Genomic DNA, 19,589 nt, shown 5'->3' on the forward strand with positions numbered 1-19,589 from the left:
TGAAATACAGAATCCTCACCACAGCTACAAAGGTGGTTCTTAACCCTGAGTCTGTCTAAAGCCATATGAGAAGCTTGTAGAAGATGTGCTCTCAGAGATAACATTCCTGTGAAATTCCAGTGTTAGTAGGTTTGGCTGAGGTCCAGAAGATTGTCTTTTCATGAGAATCCCATAGTTTGGAGGGACCCAAAGTTTCATTCTGAGGAGAAGTGACCCACAGTTAATGCTATAATGTCTGCTACAGGTGTTGACCCCCTTCTGTGAGTTAGCACATTCTGCTGAGCTCAGTGGCCATGGGCCTGCCTGTCCTGCCTCTGCATTTTCTCCTGTATACACGGGATGTTCTTTAAGCCTCCCGCAATCACTCTGGCTTGAAAGATCCTTAAAAGAAAGATCTTTGTTTACACAAATGGCAGCTATTAGCACACATTATCCATGAACTGGTAACCACACTGAAGGTATGGAGGATCTGGGCAAGACCCGGAAATGGGATCCTTGTCACACATAGGACATCCCTGGTGATGGAGGAGTGAGGTCAGAGCAGATGGGTGAGATGGTGAGACCTGTAGTGATGTCAGAGAAGCATAAGGGGATGAGCCCAAGAACACTCAAGTAGACTGTTCATCTATGCATTTCGTCTTCTCTTCTTCCTGGCTTCCCTGAATTTGTAGACCTACATGCACATGGAGCAGAGCTGAAATAGGAATCTGACTCGTTGGCCATTCAAATGAACCCAGTGACATTCTGGAGTCTTAGGTTAGGAAAGACAATATCCCTTCCACCACCACCCCCTTACCCTCTCACTGCCACCCAGAACTTTGAAGGCGGGCCCTTGCCTTCTACAAGAGGAGAATGTACCAAGAGAGAACTTGGTGGTGGCTCTTGCTGCTGTGGAATCTTTCTGGGACTCCCATTTCTCCCTGTGCTTTCTATGCCTGAAACATCTCCCAGTTATTTCCAGCTGTGGAACTGCGTCCACACTTCTATGTCCACCTGTGGAATAGGAGCCAAGAGCAGCACCAGCATCAGTGAGGGACAATAAACCATGCAGAGAACCCAACCAACATTTCTGCTTTAAGGATGTGTCCGATTGGTTTCATTTCATGTTGCTTTCTAAATGTCCACACAAAATAATTCCCATGCACTCTATCTCAACTGCCCCATGACTATTGAGGTCTAGTGACCTGTTCATGAATGGAATGACTGCACAGAGAGGACCTCAGAAGACCATCCTCCCACCAGGGAGGACCACAGAAGATCATTTTCCTATAAGGCAGGACCTCAGAAGACCATCCTCTCACCAGGGAGGACCTCAGAAGACCATCTTCCTACCAGGGAGGACCTCAGAAGATCATCCTCTCATCAGGGAGGACCTCAGAAAACCATCCTCCCATCAGGGAGGACCACAGAAGACCATCTTCCTACCAGGGAGGACCTCAGAAGACCATCTTCCTGCCAGGAAGGACCTCAGAAGACCATCCTCCTACCAGACTCAGCTCCTGATCTTGGAAACTTCCATTCTCCAGAGAAAATAAGAGCAGGGTGGAAGGAAGAATTCAGTTCTAATGAGCAGGTTTTGGTCAGAATAGATCATCTGGAATGCTGCATTTGGAGATTAACCCAGAGGAAATCACCACCTGGACTGTTGAGTTATTAGTTACTTCATTTCTCTTATGTGGGCAGCGTTTTCTAATTTCACAGAATCCTTTATTGAGACAAAATTCCCAACACTAGAGACTGAAAAATCATTTTCATTTTGGCAGTAAGTGGTGGAATGCTAGGTTTGAGCTGCAATTCCTTAAAGATGATCAGTGAAAATGGGGGATGGGGAGGATAATATTCCATGAACGTTAAGTTAAATGTACCCGTCTAATCTGTGTAACTATGCAGGGTCTCGCCACCACTGCTTACAAACTTGACTGGTTTTGTGTTTTCTTCTCAACTTTCAGAGAGTTTCTTGGGCAGGGCTGGATGAAGCTGGATAAAAATGAAAGGACACCTTACATCATGAAAACCAGCCAGCACTTCAATGAAGTGAGTAACTGAGGTACAGCCATGGGTGCGGTTCAGGAGGGCAAGAGTGCTGTGGTTTTAGGCTTCTCTCGAATACATCAACTCTGACACTATGATTGTAAGTCAGTGTGTGTAAGCACTTGGAGCTCTTGTCTAAGCGTGCACAAAACCCTGGACTTGATCCCCAGAAACAGAAATAAATAAACTCTGCCACCACGGTATAAACAGAGCTGATTGAATAGTAAGGGCAAACTTAGATCTCCTCACATTCTTAAAGGGATGTGATCATTTCCAGACATAAGAGGTCCCCTTTTGATGGTTCCCAGGTCCTGTGAGTACTCAATCATGTGTAAGATGTTATTATTATTTTTATCATAGTCACTCCAAGCTCATACACAGACTAACTGAAAGAGTCACGTGTGTACTGACCCCTGGTGGTGACAATTAAGATTGCAGCAGTGTGACTTCCTAAGTTACAGGCTGACCTTGGAAGCAACTTCTTACAGCACAAACTCATTGATGCCCTGGTTGCCGCTGTCAGTCTCCAGCAGTAAGATGAGGAGTCGATTTTATACCCAGTTCTTCATTGGTGCTGTTGTAACAGACTTAGTGTTGTGAGAGAATAAATAACAGCCATGGAGGTGGCTTCGGAGCTATCCAGGCAAAGGGACGTTTCCTTTCCAGTTTCAGTGCTGGATAATACAAGGAACAGTGATGGTACGTATTTATATGAGTAAAGGGACTGCATTGGCAAGTGAGCAGGTCATCTAAAGCCAGGGTACCAAAACAGCAGTACAGAGTCCAAAGACAGAGCTCTTCACAGGGTCCGCTCAGAATACACAGACGCTAAGTGAAGGTATGACGTAAGGAATGTGCTCCATCACCTGGGCTACCCACGGGGCGCTCCAACTGAAGATTCAACCCCAGACCCACACATCTCCCACACTAGGCTAGCTTGTGCTTTAAACAACCCAGTAGCAAGGCTGAGCCTGCTTCTGTACCTTCTAAGGCAGGTAGTGACATCACCTTGTCTTCAGCCAGGCATGGAATCTACAAGTCCCCTGTGCTTCCTTCCTGTCCCCTACTCACTACCTCCTGCTTGTCTCAGCAGAAGAGCACAGGTATGAAGTTGGAAGTCGTGGTGGAGCAGAGGACCTGATATCCTGATGAGGAGACAGGGACCTCTGGAGACAAGGATGACAGATCGCCAGGGCCCCTCCATGCTGGGTTGAACAGCTGAACAGCTGGGCTGGACCCTGAAGATGAAGGGGAACCACAGACCGATTTTTGTCAGGGAGTGCCGCAATCAGACTGACACTTTATGCAGCATGGGGTCCAGGCAGTGAGATGGCTGGCCTGGCTGGCCAGTGAGCTCCCGAATCTGCCGGTCTCCTTCCTCCAGCACTGGAGTTACAGGTGCATCCTGTCATGCCCCAGTGAGTGCTGAGGACGCAAACTCGGGACCTCATGCCTGCACATCAAGCGCTTCTCCACTGAATCGTCTCCCCAGCTTCAGAACAGACATAGCTTAGCTGTTTACTATTTACTGTTACCGTTTAGCTTGTGCTGCTTACTTGTTTACATACTTCCCTCTGCTCCTCATTCCCTCGTAGCTGGGTTCAGAATACCTTAAGGCCAGTGTATTAGTCAACTTTCTGTTACTATAATGAAATACCTAAGACGATTCACTTATGTAGAGAAAAGGTTTCCTGGCAGAGAAAACCGCTCAGCTCACAGACAAGAACCAAAAGAGTGGAAGAGGAAGGGGCACAGTTGCCACAATCCCCTTCAACGCCCACATCTTTGAGATAAGGACCAACACGGTACCTTCCAATGCTCTAGGGACCAGGCCATTGACTCATAGTCTGTGGGGGAACATTCAACATCCAAACTGTACCCTTCAGTGACATGGATTTCGTTCTCCTTCTGTTCATAGCACCTAAGACAAATGTGTCCTAGCCCACTTTGTCAATAATTATTGGAAATAATGTCCTTATCAAAATTATTGATTAACCGAATCACCTCCTCCCAACAAACTGGAGTCTATGTCGTTCTCCACACTAAAGCTAAGGGAGTGATTAGCCCTCGTATGTGTTTTAGTGAGTTTCTATATGACAAGAAAGGTACTGTGAGAGCTTATGTGTCTTCAAAGAGTGGGGGTGCCCATCAGATTTAATGTGTAGATACAAAATCACATCCCCTGCACCCCGCTGCTGCTGATTGTATTCTGTCCGCTCCTTTCATATTTTCAAAGTTGAGCTGCTTCAGCTGGCTTTCGTTAGTAGAATTACAGTCCTTAGCTTTAAGGTTCGTTTGTTTTGCCAGTGAAATTTTACAAGAAGAAAGTGTGCTTTTCTTTTTCTATGCTAAGCGATTTTCTGGTTTGAGAGATGACCAATTTAGAGTTCAGATTAATGGCTGGCTGGACAGATGGCTCAGCCATTAAAAGGCCAGGCTCACAAACAAAAATATAAAAATTCAGATTAATAGGAACCCACAGTTTTTCTTTCTCTGTGAAAACTGAGTTTTTCCAGAGTGTAGCTAGAGTTTTCCTGCCTGGCCCACAGTCAGGACAAATCTCTGTCACCCGCCAGTCCCACAGCCACTCAGACCCAACCAAGTAAACACAGAGACTTATATTGCTTATAAACTGTATGGCTGTGGCAGGCTTCTTGCTAACTGTTTTTATATCTTAAATTAACCCATTTCTATAAATCTATACCTTGCCACAGTGGCTCGTGGCTTACTGGCATCTTCACATGCTGCTTGTCCTAGCGGTGGCTGGCAGTGACTCCTTCTGTCTTCCTGTTCTTTCTTTTCTCCTCTCTGTTAGTCCCGCCTATACTTCCTGCCTAGCCACTGGCCAATCAGTGTTTTATTTATTGACCAATCAGAGCAACACATTTGCCATACAGAACATCCCACAGCACCAGAGTATGTTACCTACACATAGTTGGGGGTAAAGAAATATGTGTCCCCAAGGTCCCCAAGGATTGATGCCCTGGTCTGGAATATGTCCTTTGCTCAGTAGTTAGGTCATTCCATTTCTTGGCAAGGATTCCTTCATCAAAACTACTGATGTAAAAAGATCCATTTTTACTCCAGCAAGCTGGATTCCGGAGAGTCCCTGTCTCCACTCTCAGGATAAGCAGGTGTGGGTGGTTTGTTGCTGCTGTTATCATTCCAAATTCTAGTCTCTTTGGAAGCTGGTGTCTAAAGATGGACCGAGGGCTTTGTGCTACCTAATGGCCGGCTCTCCTTAGGTGCTCATGGGCCACTCAGCTATTTGTCGGGATGCATTGTTTTAGCTCTTAGCTTGCCGGTCTCTTTGGCTGTCTTAGATGAGTAACCTGGTGGCCTCCCAGATAATGAATTATGCTGATATCAGCTCCCGTGCCAACGCCATTGAGAAGTGGGTTGCCGTAGCGGACATTTGCCGATGTCTACACAACTACAATGGTGTGCTGGAGATCACCGCAGCCTTAAACAGAAGTGCCATCTACAGGCTGAAGAAAACCTGGGCCAAGGTGTCCAAGCAGGTGAGCATCGGTGTGCAACACACCTTGCTACTGAGAGGAGGGGAGGTGTGGAGAGAGAGGGCCCAGATGAATCCTGTTAATTAGGAAATCATTAGCTGAAATGAGCGGTACAGTTGCCAGAGGAAGGTGCCAATGGATAATTACCCTGCTCTTACCACTTAATTAATTTCCCTCCTGTGTGTCTCCAAAACACTCATTAGAATGTTTAGGGGGGCACAGTCTCAAACAATGTGGCTGTCAGTCATGACTTGTTTCCTGAATTCTTTCTGGAGGGCAAGTGAGCCCACAACCGCCCAGTGGGTTCTTCCCTATCCCCTTTCTCCTCCAAAGCCCTTGTCCCCAGAGGCCTCAATGTACAATGTTTCCTCCATCCTTCTGGGAGCTGCTTTCGAGTTTTGAACTGGTGACTTAGACATGCCGATGTGTGACCATTGATTTTCTTCCATTAGGTTTAGACTGCCTCTCTTATTTCCACTCAGATCATTTTAATAGTCAAATCAAATCATACTGCTCCCTGCCCTTCAAGCCTTCTCCTTGGGTATTGGTGAGTTTGGGAGGGGCCTTCTAAAAGCCTGTCTGGAAGACTTTCTCTAGACCTCTAGAAGGCTGGCTCTGGCTCTGGCTCTAGTCCTTCGCTGGTTGGTCATCAGGTGCAGGATGTTTGTGGTGTGCATGTGGTTTATCTAACCTGCCCAGGAGCAACAGTCCATGATTGTTCCAAGGGAGTTGGGCTAGCCTTGTCGTGTCCACGCCATTGGCTCTACTAATGTTCTGAGCCTAGGGTGTGTGTCACCCCTACCACAGGTTGTTCTGCGCTTGGTGGCCCCGCAGGGCATGTGAACTCTTCATTGTTGGATTATTACCGTGGTCCTCTCAAAGGGTCTTGAAGGAATCTCCCAGGCTCCTCCATACTGTTTTAATGCCTCTTGGGAGGAGATCTGTGCCCTGCATGCTTAGCCGAACCTTTCACTGTACTTTGCTATTCACCTTGATGTACCCACTGGAATTGGAGAGGGCTATCCCACAGTGCTTGTCTCTCAGGGCAAGACCAAAAGAGCATACATGTATCCTGCTGCCAGTTCTTCAAGGTGTTGGTACTATTGCCTCCTGAGAGCTTAAGCGCCCTAAGATGAGTTCATCATTTCTTCTGTCTTCACTTACCTCTCTGAGCCCTTCTCTCCAGAGCAGGAGTTGCCTTAAGTTCTCTCTGTAGCCAGGAAGTAGGCCCTCCCAGCTCCCCTCCCATTTTATTCCTTCGTAAAAGGGCAGTTCTGAGGACCTGAACTAGGATCCTTAGAAGTCTGTGGCCAACAAAGCCTGGAGTGACTAGTAAAAACCATACATTTTTTTAAAAATGGTGTTATTTTGTAAATAAGAATTAAAACTCCATTTAAGTCAACCATGGATTCACAGACAGCCATAAAAATGATATAAAGACTCCTTTCCCCTTATACAGACCCCTTCTCTATCAAAGTCAGTAAATAAGTGAGCGATTGTTTTGTTTAATTTGTTAAAACTGGTGCACCATGCCAAGGCCTCCTTCAAGCTTTAAGGAAGTTCCAGGCCTTCTCTATAACTGACTTCAGTGGTATTCTTGACTTTGAGAGCATGATAACTATGGAAGAGAGATTCTCAGCTTATGTTAAAATTTCTGTTTCAAGTTTTGTGATACAAGCTATAATAACATCAAATAGACTCAACTGTTTCAGTCAATGGATGAGTCACTGGCAGTGGCCACAGCATGGCTTGTCCAATTGTTCAGTAGAGTGGTGGTATCTTCAGCCAAGTACCTCACTCCAGTCACAGTCAGGGCCTGGTCACTGAGGTGCCAAATTTGGCAATACTGCCTTCCCCATAGCAGGTCTGAGATCAGTCTGGAAGATGCCCAGAAGGCCTGTGGAACTCTCTTAGATCTGTGACTATCAGGGAGATTGTACTTGTGAAGTTTCTTTGGACCATGGCCAGTCCTGGGTAAAGAAAAAGGCCCTTCTGAGACCTCAGAAATTTGGATGGGGATGTCAGCATCTTGGATTGTTGTGGAAACTGATAGGAAACTATAGCTCCTCTCTAGCCCAAGTCAGGGTCATGTGATCTCCAACCTAGGCTTGCCAAGTGCTTCTCACAGTTGGCCATGGAGCATCAGGACCCACCAAGATGCCTGTGTGTGTAACCCACCAGGAATGAGTCCTCATCCCATCCCCCAGGATCACACTGCTGTTCTTCCATGACTATGGAAGAAACTCTAGACCAATGTCAACATCCATAGTAGGTCTTTGTAAAGTCTAGAATTAAACTTCTCTAGCAAATTGATGAGGGTGATCACTAAAGCAAGGATTTGGAGTGGAGGATACTGTGTAGATATGTATTGATGGTTTGGACATACTGAAAAAGATTCACCATGAGCTGGGCATGGAGCTCAGAGGTGGAGTGCTTGTCCAGCATCTACAAGGTCCTGAGTCAGCTTCCCAGCACTTCAATAGAAGAATGAGGTTGGTCTGAAATCCCTTTTAGGAGACTCCCTGGCCCCTTTCAGATGTTCACTCAACACATGCTGAAGTTCCTAAGTCTTCTCTGCATCACAGTTTTTCTTTTCTTTCCATTTTTTCTCAGCCTGCGGCAAAAGCCTGGATATAGGCACTTCTTTGCATGTCTCTTCCCTTCCTGTTTTAAACACTACATGGCATCAGCACCTGCCGCTGAAGAAAAGAACCACGTGCCCTGCCACTGCTCACTCTCATCAAATTACAGTGTTTCCTTGACAAACTAAGTTGTCTCTTTCCTTTTTAGACAAAAGCTCTGATGGACAAACTTCAGAAGACTGTTTCATCTGAAGGAAGATTTAAAAACCTCAGAGAAACTCTTAAAAAGTATGTCTATTTTAATCATTAAATGATTCACACTTCAAGAATATGATCAAATAATTTGCATGACATGCAAATAGTAATCTACCCCCTTCGTTGCTGATGAAGAAGAAATAGGAAGGAGCTACTATCGTAGATTTTCACTTTCACTTGGAATTCTGTGCATATAGTGAGCATCTTGTGGATAGACCATGGTGTGTACAGATACTGTGCATATAGTGAGCATCTTATGGATAGACCATGGTGTGTATGGATACTGTGCATATAATGAGCATTTTATGGATAGACCATGGTGTGTATGGGTACTGTGCATATAATGAGAATCTTATGGATAGACCATGGTGTGTACGGATACTGTGCATATAGTGAGACTCTTATGGATAGACCATGGTGTATGTGCATGCTGTGCATATAGTGAGCATCTTATGGAGGACCATGGCGTGTACAGATACTATGCATATAGTAAGCATCTTATGGATAGATAATGGTGTGTACAGATACTGTGCATATAGTGAGTATCTTATGGATAGATAATGGTGTGTATAGATACTGTGCATATAGTGAGCATCTTATGGGTACTGTGCATATAGTAAGTATATTAGAGATGTATGTAGTATATATATATTCCAACTAGTAAAATATCAATATAAGTCAACTATCTCTTAGTATAATTTTGTTAATTTAGTATCTCTTAATCTAAACATAATGATTAATTGTGACTTTCTGTGTAAATATTCCAGAAGCAGTTAGTTACTGCTGTTACTGTATTTACTTTTGGTCTCTTATACCTACATTGTTCTTTCTACACACACACACACACACAGGGCAGGGAGGCAGAGAATAAGAACTCTATTTGCTTGCAACTGATTTTTTTGTGATTTAACACTTGAACTTGGCTTACCCTAGGAGAACATTTGTCTTATGTCACACTGGTAAAAGATGAGTGATGGTCATCTATATGTTGCTATTACACCAGTAAAGCAGTAATAGCAGAGCAGGTACTTGCTAAGTGTTTATACACTGTGTGTTAGGTGCTTTACATGTCTTTCTTAAGCCTCACGACAAACTTCAGAGATTAGCTTTTCTGTTGTCACTACTGGTGAGGAAAGTGTAGACCAGGGAGCACCCTGCTCAGTATTCCTGAGCAACTGATCAAGCTGGGGTTCAAACTCTGTTCCCTCTGCACCAGAAGCCATATCCTCAGCTGCAGGCCTCACCAGGAAGACCAAGTAGACCCAGTTTGCCTGAACAAGTGTCTCCTGTGGTTGTGATTTCTCATCAGGACCACCAGCCCACAAATAATGGCATGGAGACTTGATATTAATTATGAAAGCTTGGCCTTTAGCTTAGGTTTGTCCCTAACTCGCTCTTATAACTCAATTAACCCATAATTTTAACTACAAACTGCCATGTGGCTCAGTTACCTCTCCTCAGTATGGCACATCCCACTTGCTCCAAGTCTTCTGTTAAAATCCGAGCACCTAGATTCCTCCTCCTCTTCCTCCCTCTCCCTGGAAATCCTGCCTGTCTTCTCCTGCCTAGCTATTGGCCATTCAGCTCTCTATTCGACAAATCACAGCAACACGTCTTCACACAGTGTACAAATATCTCAAAAGATTCTCTTTCGTGGCTTTAGTGTGTAGCTGTAAATGGCTATTAAATCCGAGTCTTCTAACGCATTTCCAAACTAGCTAAACGGAAAATGTATTTCCCGTGGTGCAAGTCCTAACTGTGTGTGTGCAGGAATAAGAAACACTCTTCCTGGCCTTGCAGCTGCAATCCCCCTGCCGTCCCTTACCTCGGGATGTACTTGACAGACCTGGCCTTCATTGAAGAGGGAACCCCGAACTTTACGGAAGAAGGCCTTGTCAATTTCTCCAAAATGCGAATGGTAGGTGGCCATTTTGTGACTGACCTGTGTTGGTGACTTGACAGCCTAGTGAGAAGAGGCTAGGTGACAGGGGTGGTGTCGGCTTCTAAGTCTTGAGGTGGAAAAGAGGGTGAAGACACCTGCTGTCGTCCAGTTGAAGAGATTTTTGGTAGTGACTTCTTAAAGTCTGGGTCCAGGCTGTGGGGAATATAACTCCAAAGATGATTTTCTAAAACTGACCAGTAGGCAGATGCATGAGTCTCCTTGCTAGACAGCCATATTCTGAACACCAAGTTAGAGGCTAGAAACCCACAAGAAGCAGCACCCAGAGCTTCTCCCTGCCGCCAGCCTGTGGCCACCCTGAGGCCACCCAGAGTCAGCTGACCCAGTGATTATGAGTTCAGGGCCTTCTTGTTGGCTTTACCCTTGGCTCCTTGAAGGTATAAGAAGTGATCAGGCAAGGCTCCTCCTACCCCATGGAGGACAGGACTCAGGGATGTCACCCTGGGAGAATGCACTGTGATGCAGAGGGATGTTTCTGAATTGCTCTTGTTTTTTCCTGTTAGATATCACACATTATTCGAGAGATACGTCAGTTCCAGCAGACTGCTTACCGCATAGACCAGCAGCCAAAGGTAACACTGTGTGCTAGTAAGAACTTACAAGGACGGATGTAGAAGTTAGTGTTCTATAACACCACACAGCTGAGCAATAACACCAAAGGCTGACTTATGGTAAGGACCTGGACTAGAAATGATCAGCAAGTCTAACCGAGAAAAGGGAAGCTTGAAAAGATAATTCATCAAGTTTTATTCATTGTTGAGCATATTTCCTGGGATCTGACCCTCTACCTTCTATTTCCAGTACTTTGATCCCATTCCAACATCGAGATCACAAAATACATTCTACAATTGGACAGACTTTCTTTTTTTTAAAGAAAAAGTAGGTTGCTTCAGTTTCTTCCTTGAGTTCCTACCTTGGCCCCTTTCGATGATGGACTATAAAGTGTAAGGTGAAATAAATCCTTTCCTCCCAAAGTTGCTTTTGGTCATAGTGTTTATGATAGCAACAGAAATTAGCCTAGAGCAGTGAGTGTATGTATTTGTCAGAACTATACTCACATGAGTTATCAAAAAGTATTATTATACTTCAATAAGAAGGAAATATTTCCTGGAAATACCTCACACCCTTATACCTTCATTTCTAGTGCCGTTTCCTTTCCTTATTCCTGGTATCTGTCCATCAGAGCGTGCACACGTGAACACCAGGAAACAAGCCGGCAAGGATTTCACCCTCACCATGGGTTATAAAATACTGACTGCAACTCCACATGTATGGCAATTATTAAAGCCACTGATTGGCTACATGCTCAAGGCTGTAAGCAGCGAGGGCTTCATGTGCCTGTGTTACAAAGAGAAAAGTAACCTCAATGGGAGATATGATTCTGTTTATCACTATAAGGTTAAATTTAATACTACGAGTATGCGTAATGCATATAAATACACAGTAACACATCTGAGATCACGTACACCAAATGACAACAGAGTGCAGACTGGAACTAGAGGTTGGACAGGACTACTTTTACAACAATAATATATTCATTTGTTTTTGTTTTACAAAACTTCCAAATGTCTCAGGAAAGATGTTTAGTTGTGTCAGATTCATTCAGAAAATGTACAGTTGATCTTCTGAGAGAAGCATCAATTGATCTCTCTCTCTCTCTCTCTCTCTCTCTCTTCAGGTCATACAATACCTGCTTGACAAAGCCCTCATCATAGATGAAGACACACTCTATGAGCTGTCGCTCAAAATTGAACCTCGACTCCCTGCTTGAAGATCTGGCCTTGTCCCTGAGAATGTGGGAATTTCGTGTAAAGTGTGTCACACAGGGCGCAGCGGGGACCCAGAGGGACCACGCCTGCCTCCCTTCACCACTAAAGATGGAACCAGACTGCAATTCTGTCTCCAGCCAGAGTGAAACCCAGCTGCATGGGTCAAGGACAGATGCTCCAGCCCTGGGTGGGAAGGTGTAAAACTTGAAGCTTAGGGAAGCCGATGGTACAATTTGTATAAGGGATATAATGTAGGAGATGCTGGTAACCATCATAATGAAGTGGAAGGAAGGTAAACGTCCCCTGTCCCATGTTGTGCTAGAACTTGGGGACAAGGTCCCACAGAGAAGACCTATAATGTTTTATGGCATTCTACTAGCCTGGGCACACCTCCACCAGTCTTCTACGACTTAATTGCTTCTATTACACTTCCTTTCTGCCAAGCGTCACAGCCAGGCTGACGCTTCCTTTCTAGGCCCGACACATAAGCAGTTTCAGTATGCAGCATGTGCATGGTTCTCTGTGCATTCTCCATGCATGGGAGGAGTGGCGTGCTCTGAAAATAGCCTTGCAGCCTTTAGGCAATGGAACAGGAATTAAAAGATTAAAAAAACAAAACAAAACAAAACAAAAAACAAGTGGATTTGTTGGTAGCGTTTCCTTAATTCCAAGTAAGCAGCATCCCACAGGCTTGAGTCGGGACTTCACTGAGAGATTGGTCCCAAGGAGCGGCCCCCTTAGAGAGACAGCTGTGGAGGCTGCAGTAAAGTACATGTCCATGTCAGTTAACCGACAAAACTGTGGAATGTGATAAGAAGGCCACCAAGTGCTATGGAGAGTAATGACTTTCCCTAAGCAAAAATGGAGGCCTAAAAACCATCTCTGTACCTGATTGCACTTGTTTTCTTTTTCATATATTAATCTAGAAACCTTTTCTGATGTATACAAACTTATTTGGGTTTCATTTTGAACATCAGCTGTACTTTAAAAACAAACGTCTTGTGGGGTTCTTCTTTTGAAAGCCCACGCTTCCATTTGCTATTGGTAGACAGTCCTTCTCCTCTCCCAGCCATCTTTGTTTAAAAAGGGTTTGAAGATCCGTTCTGAGTAAGACTATTCCAAGTGCATGGGAGATGGCCGATCACTCCACTGCTCTTAGAGCAGAAAACCAAATGTAGGGGTTTGCCTGCACCCCAAGCCTGGAGAAGTGACCTCGTGCTCCCCACAATGGTCAGTTGTTCAAGGAACAGGGCTCCCCTTGATTCCCTCTCCTATTCTCAGGGAGACCACTGCTTTAAAGGGAGGAGGAGATGACAGTGACGGATTATTGTATCTTGGGCCTGGCATACCTGGCATTTTCTCTTAGCGGCATGATGCTTTTTGAAGCTGACCACGAAGATTGATCTGCCTGGCCATTGCCCCTCTTCCTTTGCATTTTAATTATGTGATAGAGCTAACAGCTAGCTGATGCATTCCACTCACCAGTTCCAGGGGCCCAGCGGAAGAGCTAGCATTGGTAATGTGCCATAGAACTAGAGAAGGTACATTTTCTGCACAGTAAGGGTCATCCCTGTACATAACTGCATAGAGAAATATAAGCTAAGTAAAAAGAAAATATTTATATTATATGAATCCCACTCCAAAAATCTTTTCACTGTTCCATTTTAGCCGACAGTGTAGCACTAAGCCTCCCAAGGGCCACTTAGGGATGCTTTTTCCTTTTTTTTTTTTATATTTATTTTCTGAGTTACTTATTTGTTCTCTTCAGTTTCACATAAGAGGTTGATGCATAATGACGCATGACGAAAGCATGAGCCGTCGGATCCTAACTGTGCACACTTTGTGACTTACTTCTTGGCGTTCAGAAGCCGAACGTTTAAATAATTTGTCACTAACAACCAAACACCACAAGATCTTACAGAGGAAAAGTAAAGGTCAGCATTCCTGAGAGGGCCACAGCATACTAGTTTCCCGCCAATCACTACCGGGGAAGGAGTACCCACACCCCCTCCCCCACAGCACCCCATCCCCGCCCTTCAGAGGATGGCTCTGTGTGCACTTTCCTTGGGAGTTTGGGGCTCCTGCCTCTCCGATGTTATATTGCAGAGGCCACTGCAGTCATTCTTATTAAAATAAGAGGAATTTCTAATGCCCCTCTCCTGTTGAAATGCAGCTTTTCCTCAGCAAGTGATGACGCTTTTGAGCTTGTTTCCAGTAGACAGTTCAAAGCGCCCCCACTGGTCATTTGTGGGAACTGCCATTGCTTTGCTCGGATTGTCTGGCTTGTTAGAGGTAAAGAGACTCGGTCGGTCGTTTATGGGTCAGCCAAGGCAGGGATGCACATTTAAAAACAAAACACCTCAGCTTGGTCCTGTTGAAAATTCACCAGAGCAATCTGTGACTCCTCTTCTGATTGTTGAAGTCCCGGTCCTTTGAAGCTTTATATGTATTTGTGGGGTACAACATATGCACTCTGTGTCTGCCAATGCTCTATGAGATGTTCCTAAGAGCACATGGGAGGCCACCTTCAAAAGGTCAAGTAGTGAACATGTGTACTGCAAAGGTAACAGGAAATCAACCCGATTTCATGCTTTCAAATGAGCACGACATTTTGTCCTGTGGGTGGAATTACTTTGAGGGCTTCGGGGTATACCTAACTAAGACACCCACTCTTACTACAGAAACAAATTTCTTACTGAAGCCAGTGCATGTGACAGGTTCAGCATGAAGTATAATGCTGTTGCTTTTCTTCTGCAGTTCCCCTGAGGAGTTTAAAGAGGGATTTTAAAGTGCTGTGGCAATCTTTCAGAGTGGCTCTAACAGCCTCCTTTATTGTGTGTTTATTGGTGCATCTCAAAGTCCCACATGTAAACAAATGAAACTCATGAAAGAGAAAAGCCACTGTAAACCATTTGATGTGACCATGGGCTTGCCCTCTTCTCTCATGTTAGGGGAGACAAGACTGTAGGCCACCAGTGACTGCATCTGGCCTGAAGAGGAACGCAATAAAGGGGTCACTCCTAAAATGCTCAGTTTTCACACTAGATCCAGGAAAGGCGCAAAGCTACACAGAGAAACCCTGTCTCGGAAGAAAAAAAAAAAAAGAATTTTACTCAGCTTTTCTTTTCAGTTGTTAATGTTATTCCCCCATGAAAAGATCTCTTATTTTAAATATGTTTCTTTTAAATCTCAACTTGCAAAATTTATCATTTTTACTACTGTTGAGATGTGGCATAAAAGATAATGTCCTATTTTTAGCCAGGCTGATGTCCACAGCTGGAAGAAATTAATGAATGGAACTCATTTTCATTTCTGTGAGAAATAAGATTGTAAGTTTAATGATCTGTTTAAAGACATAACTACGTGATTCTTGGAATATGTCTGTGGTCGGGTGGTCTGTAACCAGCATCCTTGCAGAGGCCGCTGTTAGCTTACACCAGGTCAGAGCAGTAGACAGGGACCTTTTGTTATAGGGACAGACACACGAGTGACCTAGCTGTTTCCATCTCAGCTGCCTCGGGGCTCGATGTTAAGATTAGGGTTGACCATTCTTGATCGGATCTGCTCAACTAATCCCCCTCCTTCACAATGTCGAACACTGTCTTTCCACAACCCATTTCAGTCTTCACCAGAAAGCTGGTTCTGAAAGTGTACTGGACCAGACCTGAGTCTCAGCCTAGCTCTGCATCGTCCAGCTGAAGAAACTTAGGCCAGTGTTTACACCTCTGCGTCTCAGTTTCCTCATCTATAAAATGGGATTAATCATAATTCCTGTGCTGTCTACCTCACTGGGCTGTCCTGAGGACCAAAGGGGTCAGAATGTAAACTTTAAAGTGCTGTACAATTGTGAGGTAACTGAGTACCATTCTGAGCTCTCTTTTACAGAGGAATTAAATGTACTTATTATTTGTATGTATGTGCGTGTTTGTGTGTACAAACACATGTGTTAGTCAGAGAAACACATGGTGTCTGGTTACTTTGTACATCTGCTGTCATTTGTAACTCTAATGAGGGATTTGTGCTGTGGCCTGGCACTTGCCAAGTGAGGCGTAGGTTATGCCGACATGCAAATTAAACTTCGCCTTTCTTCAGTACTCAAAAGTCTCATGATTTCTTCATTTATCTCCTTTCCCATTTTGACACTGTCCTTCACCTCAATTGGCCCCTTTAGATGTTCTTTTACTTCTACAGTTCACATACAAAGAACACTTAGAATGTTTTGTTGTGGTGGCTTTTGGGGTTTTGTTTGTTTGTTTGTTTTTTGAGACAGGGTTTCTCTGTGTAGTTTTGGTGCCTGTCCTGGATCTTGCTCTGTAGACCAGGCTGGCCTCAAACTCACAGAGATCTGCCAGGCTCTGCCTCCTGAATGCTGGGATTAAAGGCGTGTGCCAACCACCATCTGGCTCACTTAGAAGAATTTAATTTGCAGACCACATTACTAAGCAGAGAATTGGAGGTCCTCCAAAAAGATGTCAAGGATCATCATCAAACCCACTCCGTTTCTAGTTCTTAAGTGTGTTCCAGTGACATCTAAGGCCCATGCCTGGCTACTTCTAGGCATGGAGAACCTGCCCTGTCTAAGCAGCTCATGTCACACAGGGGTGGATCCTCACCCAGTCACCACTAGCTCTGAACTTCAGGAGCTTCTGAGCCCTCTCAAGTTGCATTTTCTTAAAAATGGAGGCTGGTGTCCAATCCCAGAATGACTATAGTGCATACATGGGCTGATATAGATAGATAGATAGATAGATAGATAGATAGATAGATAGATAGATAGATATAGATATATAGATATAGATAGAGAGAGATAGATAGATAGATAGATAGATAGATAGATAGATATAGATGTATAGATATAGATAGATAGATAGATAGATAGATGATAGATAGATAGATAGATATAGATATATAGATAGAGATAGATAGATAGATAGATAGATAGATAGATAGATATAGATGTATAGATATAGATAGATAGATAGATAGATAGATAGATAGATAGATAGATAGATAGATGATAGATAGATAGATAGATAGATATGAAAAGACTTAGAAGAAATTGTCCCGACATCTGGAGTTGAGTCAGGATCCAGAGCACAAGGTAAACTGCAAAGAGAGGCCTCCCCTTAGCTTCCTTCTCCAGTTGTGATGGGAACCACGCAGGCTGGAGGGACACACAGACATAGGGCACAAACGCCTTCCTGCTTGGCCACCTCGTAAGGCGGTTCCTCCCTGCGTGGCCCCCACCTGGGACCTGCTCTATGACATGCCAGGTAGATTTAGGGATAGCTAAGGAAGAAAGTCCACAGCAGATTTCTGTGTCACTTTAAAGCAAGTGACAAGAGCAGTCACACACTCCCTTACGTTCTTTTCCCTGTGGCAAAAGCCAGCCCCATGGCCACACTGACGTGAGCTTGGGGACTGGCATTGATGAGGAAGGGACAGAAGGGATGTGACGGGAATCGTGTGAGATGGACTTTCAGACACGCGTCCTACTGCTGGGAGTCACTTGTGGAGATTCCGTGTCCCTGTCACAGCCTCTTAATCACAAGGTTAGAAAGGAATAGGCGCATACGGGGCACTGGTGGCATAGGCTTTTAATCCTAGCACTCAGGAGGCAGAGGCAGGTGGATCTCTGAGTTCGAGGCCAGCCTGGGCTACAGAGTGAGTTCTAGGATAGGCTCCAAAAGAGCTACACAGAGAAACCCTGTCTCAAAAAACCAAAAACAAAACAAAACAAAACAAAACAAAAAAAGGAATAAACATTATTTTCTCAAGCCAACCAACTTCTGAGCCAACTCAACTCATATAAACGTAATCTGTAAAATATAAGCTGTGAGGGTGAAGGGAGGTAGAGGGAGCCATAAATGTTGATTTGATTATCCAAAAATGCAGGGGAAATAAAAGGAGTGTGTGTGTGTGTGTGTGTGTGTGTGTGTGTGTAACTGACATTCTTTAAAAATCTACCCTGCCATCCTCCCCAAAGCCTTGCAGTTTTCTGGATCTGGGAGCAAGACTGTGTCAGGTCACTGGAACTGACTTTGAACAAATATGTGTGCACAGAGCTAGTGTGAGAAGAAGCCTCCACTTCCCCTCTGCTCCATCCCAGCACAGAGCCGCACCCTTCGGCCCCATGCCCCACAGCTTGATGTCCGTGGTGCCAGAGGAGGCCACTGGGGCCCAGGAACTGTGACCCAAGATGACAGAGTGTTCCAGTTGGGACTAAGATTCTGAAGGATCATCAAGTTCTGTGATTGGCACCCATCAGATTACTTTACTGAAACAACAGAAAGGTCTAGAAAATAGGTCTGAAAAAAAAAAAAAAACCAGAGGCTGGGCGGTGGTGGCGCACTCCTTTAATCCCAGCACTTGGGAGGCAGAGGCAGGTGGATCTCTGTGAGTTCGAGGCCAGCCTGGTCTACAGAGTGAGATCCAGGAAAGGCGCAAAGCTACACAGAGAAACCCTGTCTCAAAAAAAAAAAAAAAAAAAAAAAAAAAAAAAAAAAAAAAAAAGAAAGAAAGAAAGAAAAGAAAAAAGAAAGTAGATCTGAGTACATCACAAGTTAAAAGAGAATCACTTTGTAAAAACTGTGGTTCTGTGTAAGTCATGTCTTAGCGCCAGGAGTATACAAGTTAACCAGGCTCTAAGCCACACACGATAAAATGCTTGACCCCTCAGCATACATCGGAGGAGCCTGGATGTGTGAGTCACACTCAAATCAAGGCTCTTCCCAGTCCCCAGGAGACCCCGGTCCTATGCTCCAATCCTCGTCTCATGCATCATCTCATGGAAAGGCTAAAAACAAAAGTACTTTTGCTGTGGGTCAAGTTCAAGGAAACTTTGGCCAAGAAGGACGCTGACCCACACAGGGAACCAGCATTTCCTGTCCAGCAACTCTCTGAGCCTGGCTGTGCCCTAAGAGTGAGAAAGGTGTAAGCAGGTGATGCTGATGTGGCTGCATGTGTACGTGATGGCCAGGAGAAGCCCAGGCAAGCTCCTTTGAAATTGCAGGGTTGCTGTCCAAAACCCAGATGGCTTGTTGCTATTCATAGGCACCTTTCAGTGGCGGATGTCCTGGGAGGCTATTTTTAGCAAGGATAAGGTCTGGTGGTCATGTAAGCTGGTGTGGATAGAAAGTGAGAAAATCTAGTCTCTACTTCAGAGATCCCGATCTTGAATATGACGGTGATGATCATTGTCCCCAAACCCAAGGCCCAGACAACAAGTTGTATGGGCTTTCCCAATCGCTCCTGGTTCTCTCTCTATCATCTGGAAAGAGGCCACCTGAGACTTCCTCTCAGACTTTTTCCTCCAGGGCTAATCCCTTCTCCCCCTCCTAACAGGTAGTTTCTTCTGTTGGCCCTTGTACCCCAAGCTAGGACTGCCCTCCAGATACGACCAAGCTCCCTCTCAGAGCAAGAACTGTCTGCAGACCCGGCTGGTGGGCCAAGTCAAAGGTCTGCCTATTCAAGG

The 19,589-nt window shown here is 44.8% G+C and overlaps 1 protein-coding gene across 5 annotated transcripts in view; it reads left to right on the top strand.

Moving 5' to 3' along the window:
- Nucleotides 1–16,209, top strand: part of Rasgrf2 (Ras protein specific guanine nucleotide releasing factor 2) — a 236,113-nt gene extending 219,904 nt beyond the window's left edge. For 3 of the 5 annotated variants that reach the window (XM_028891013.2, XM_028891014.2, XM_028891017.2), the window contains exons 22-27: nt 1,950–2,034; nt 5,355–5,552; nt 8,340–8,419; nt 10,157–10,304; nt 10,850–10,918; nt 12,025–16,209. In XM_028891013.2, the coding sequence (XP_028746846.1) occupies nt 1,950–2,034; nt 5,355–5,552; nt 8,340–8,419; nt 10,157–10,304; nt 10,850–10,918; nt 12,025–12,117 (673 nt within the window). In that variant the 3' untranslated portion in view covers nt 12,118–16,209. The remainder of the gene's footprint in view (nt 1–1,949; nt 2,035–5,354; nt 5,553–8,339; nt 8,420–10,156; nt 10,305–10,849; nt 10,919–12,024) is intronic. The other 2 variants (XM_028891015.2, XM_028891016.2) reach the window with 1 other exon arrangement.
- The last annotated feature ends 3,380 nt before the right edge of the window (nt 16,210–19,589 follow it).

This window comes from Peromyscus leucopus, chromosome 11 (genome assembly GCF_004664715.2).
Source record: "Peromyscus leucopus breed LL Stock chromosome 11, UCI_PerLeu_2.1, whole genome shotgun sequence".
In the NCBI taxonomy this organism is placed as follows: domain Eukaryota; kingdom Metazoa; phylum Chordata; class Mammalia; order Rodentia; family Cricetidae; genus Peromyscus; species Peromyscus leucopus.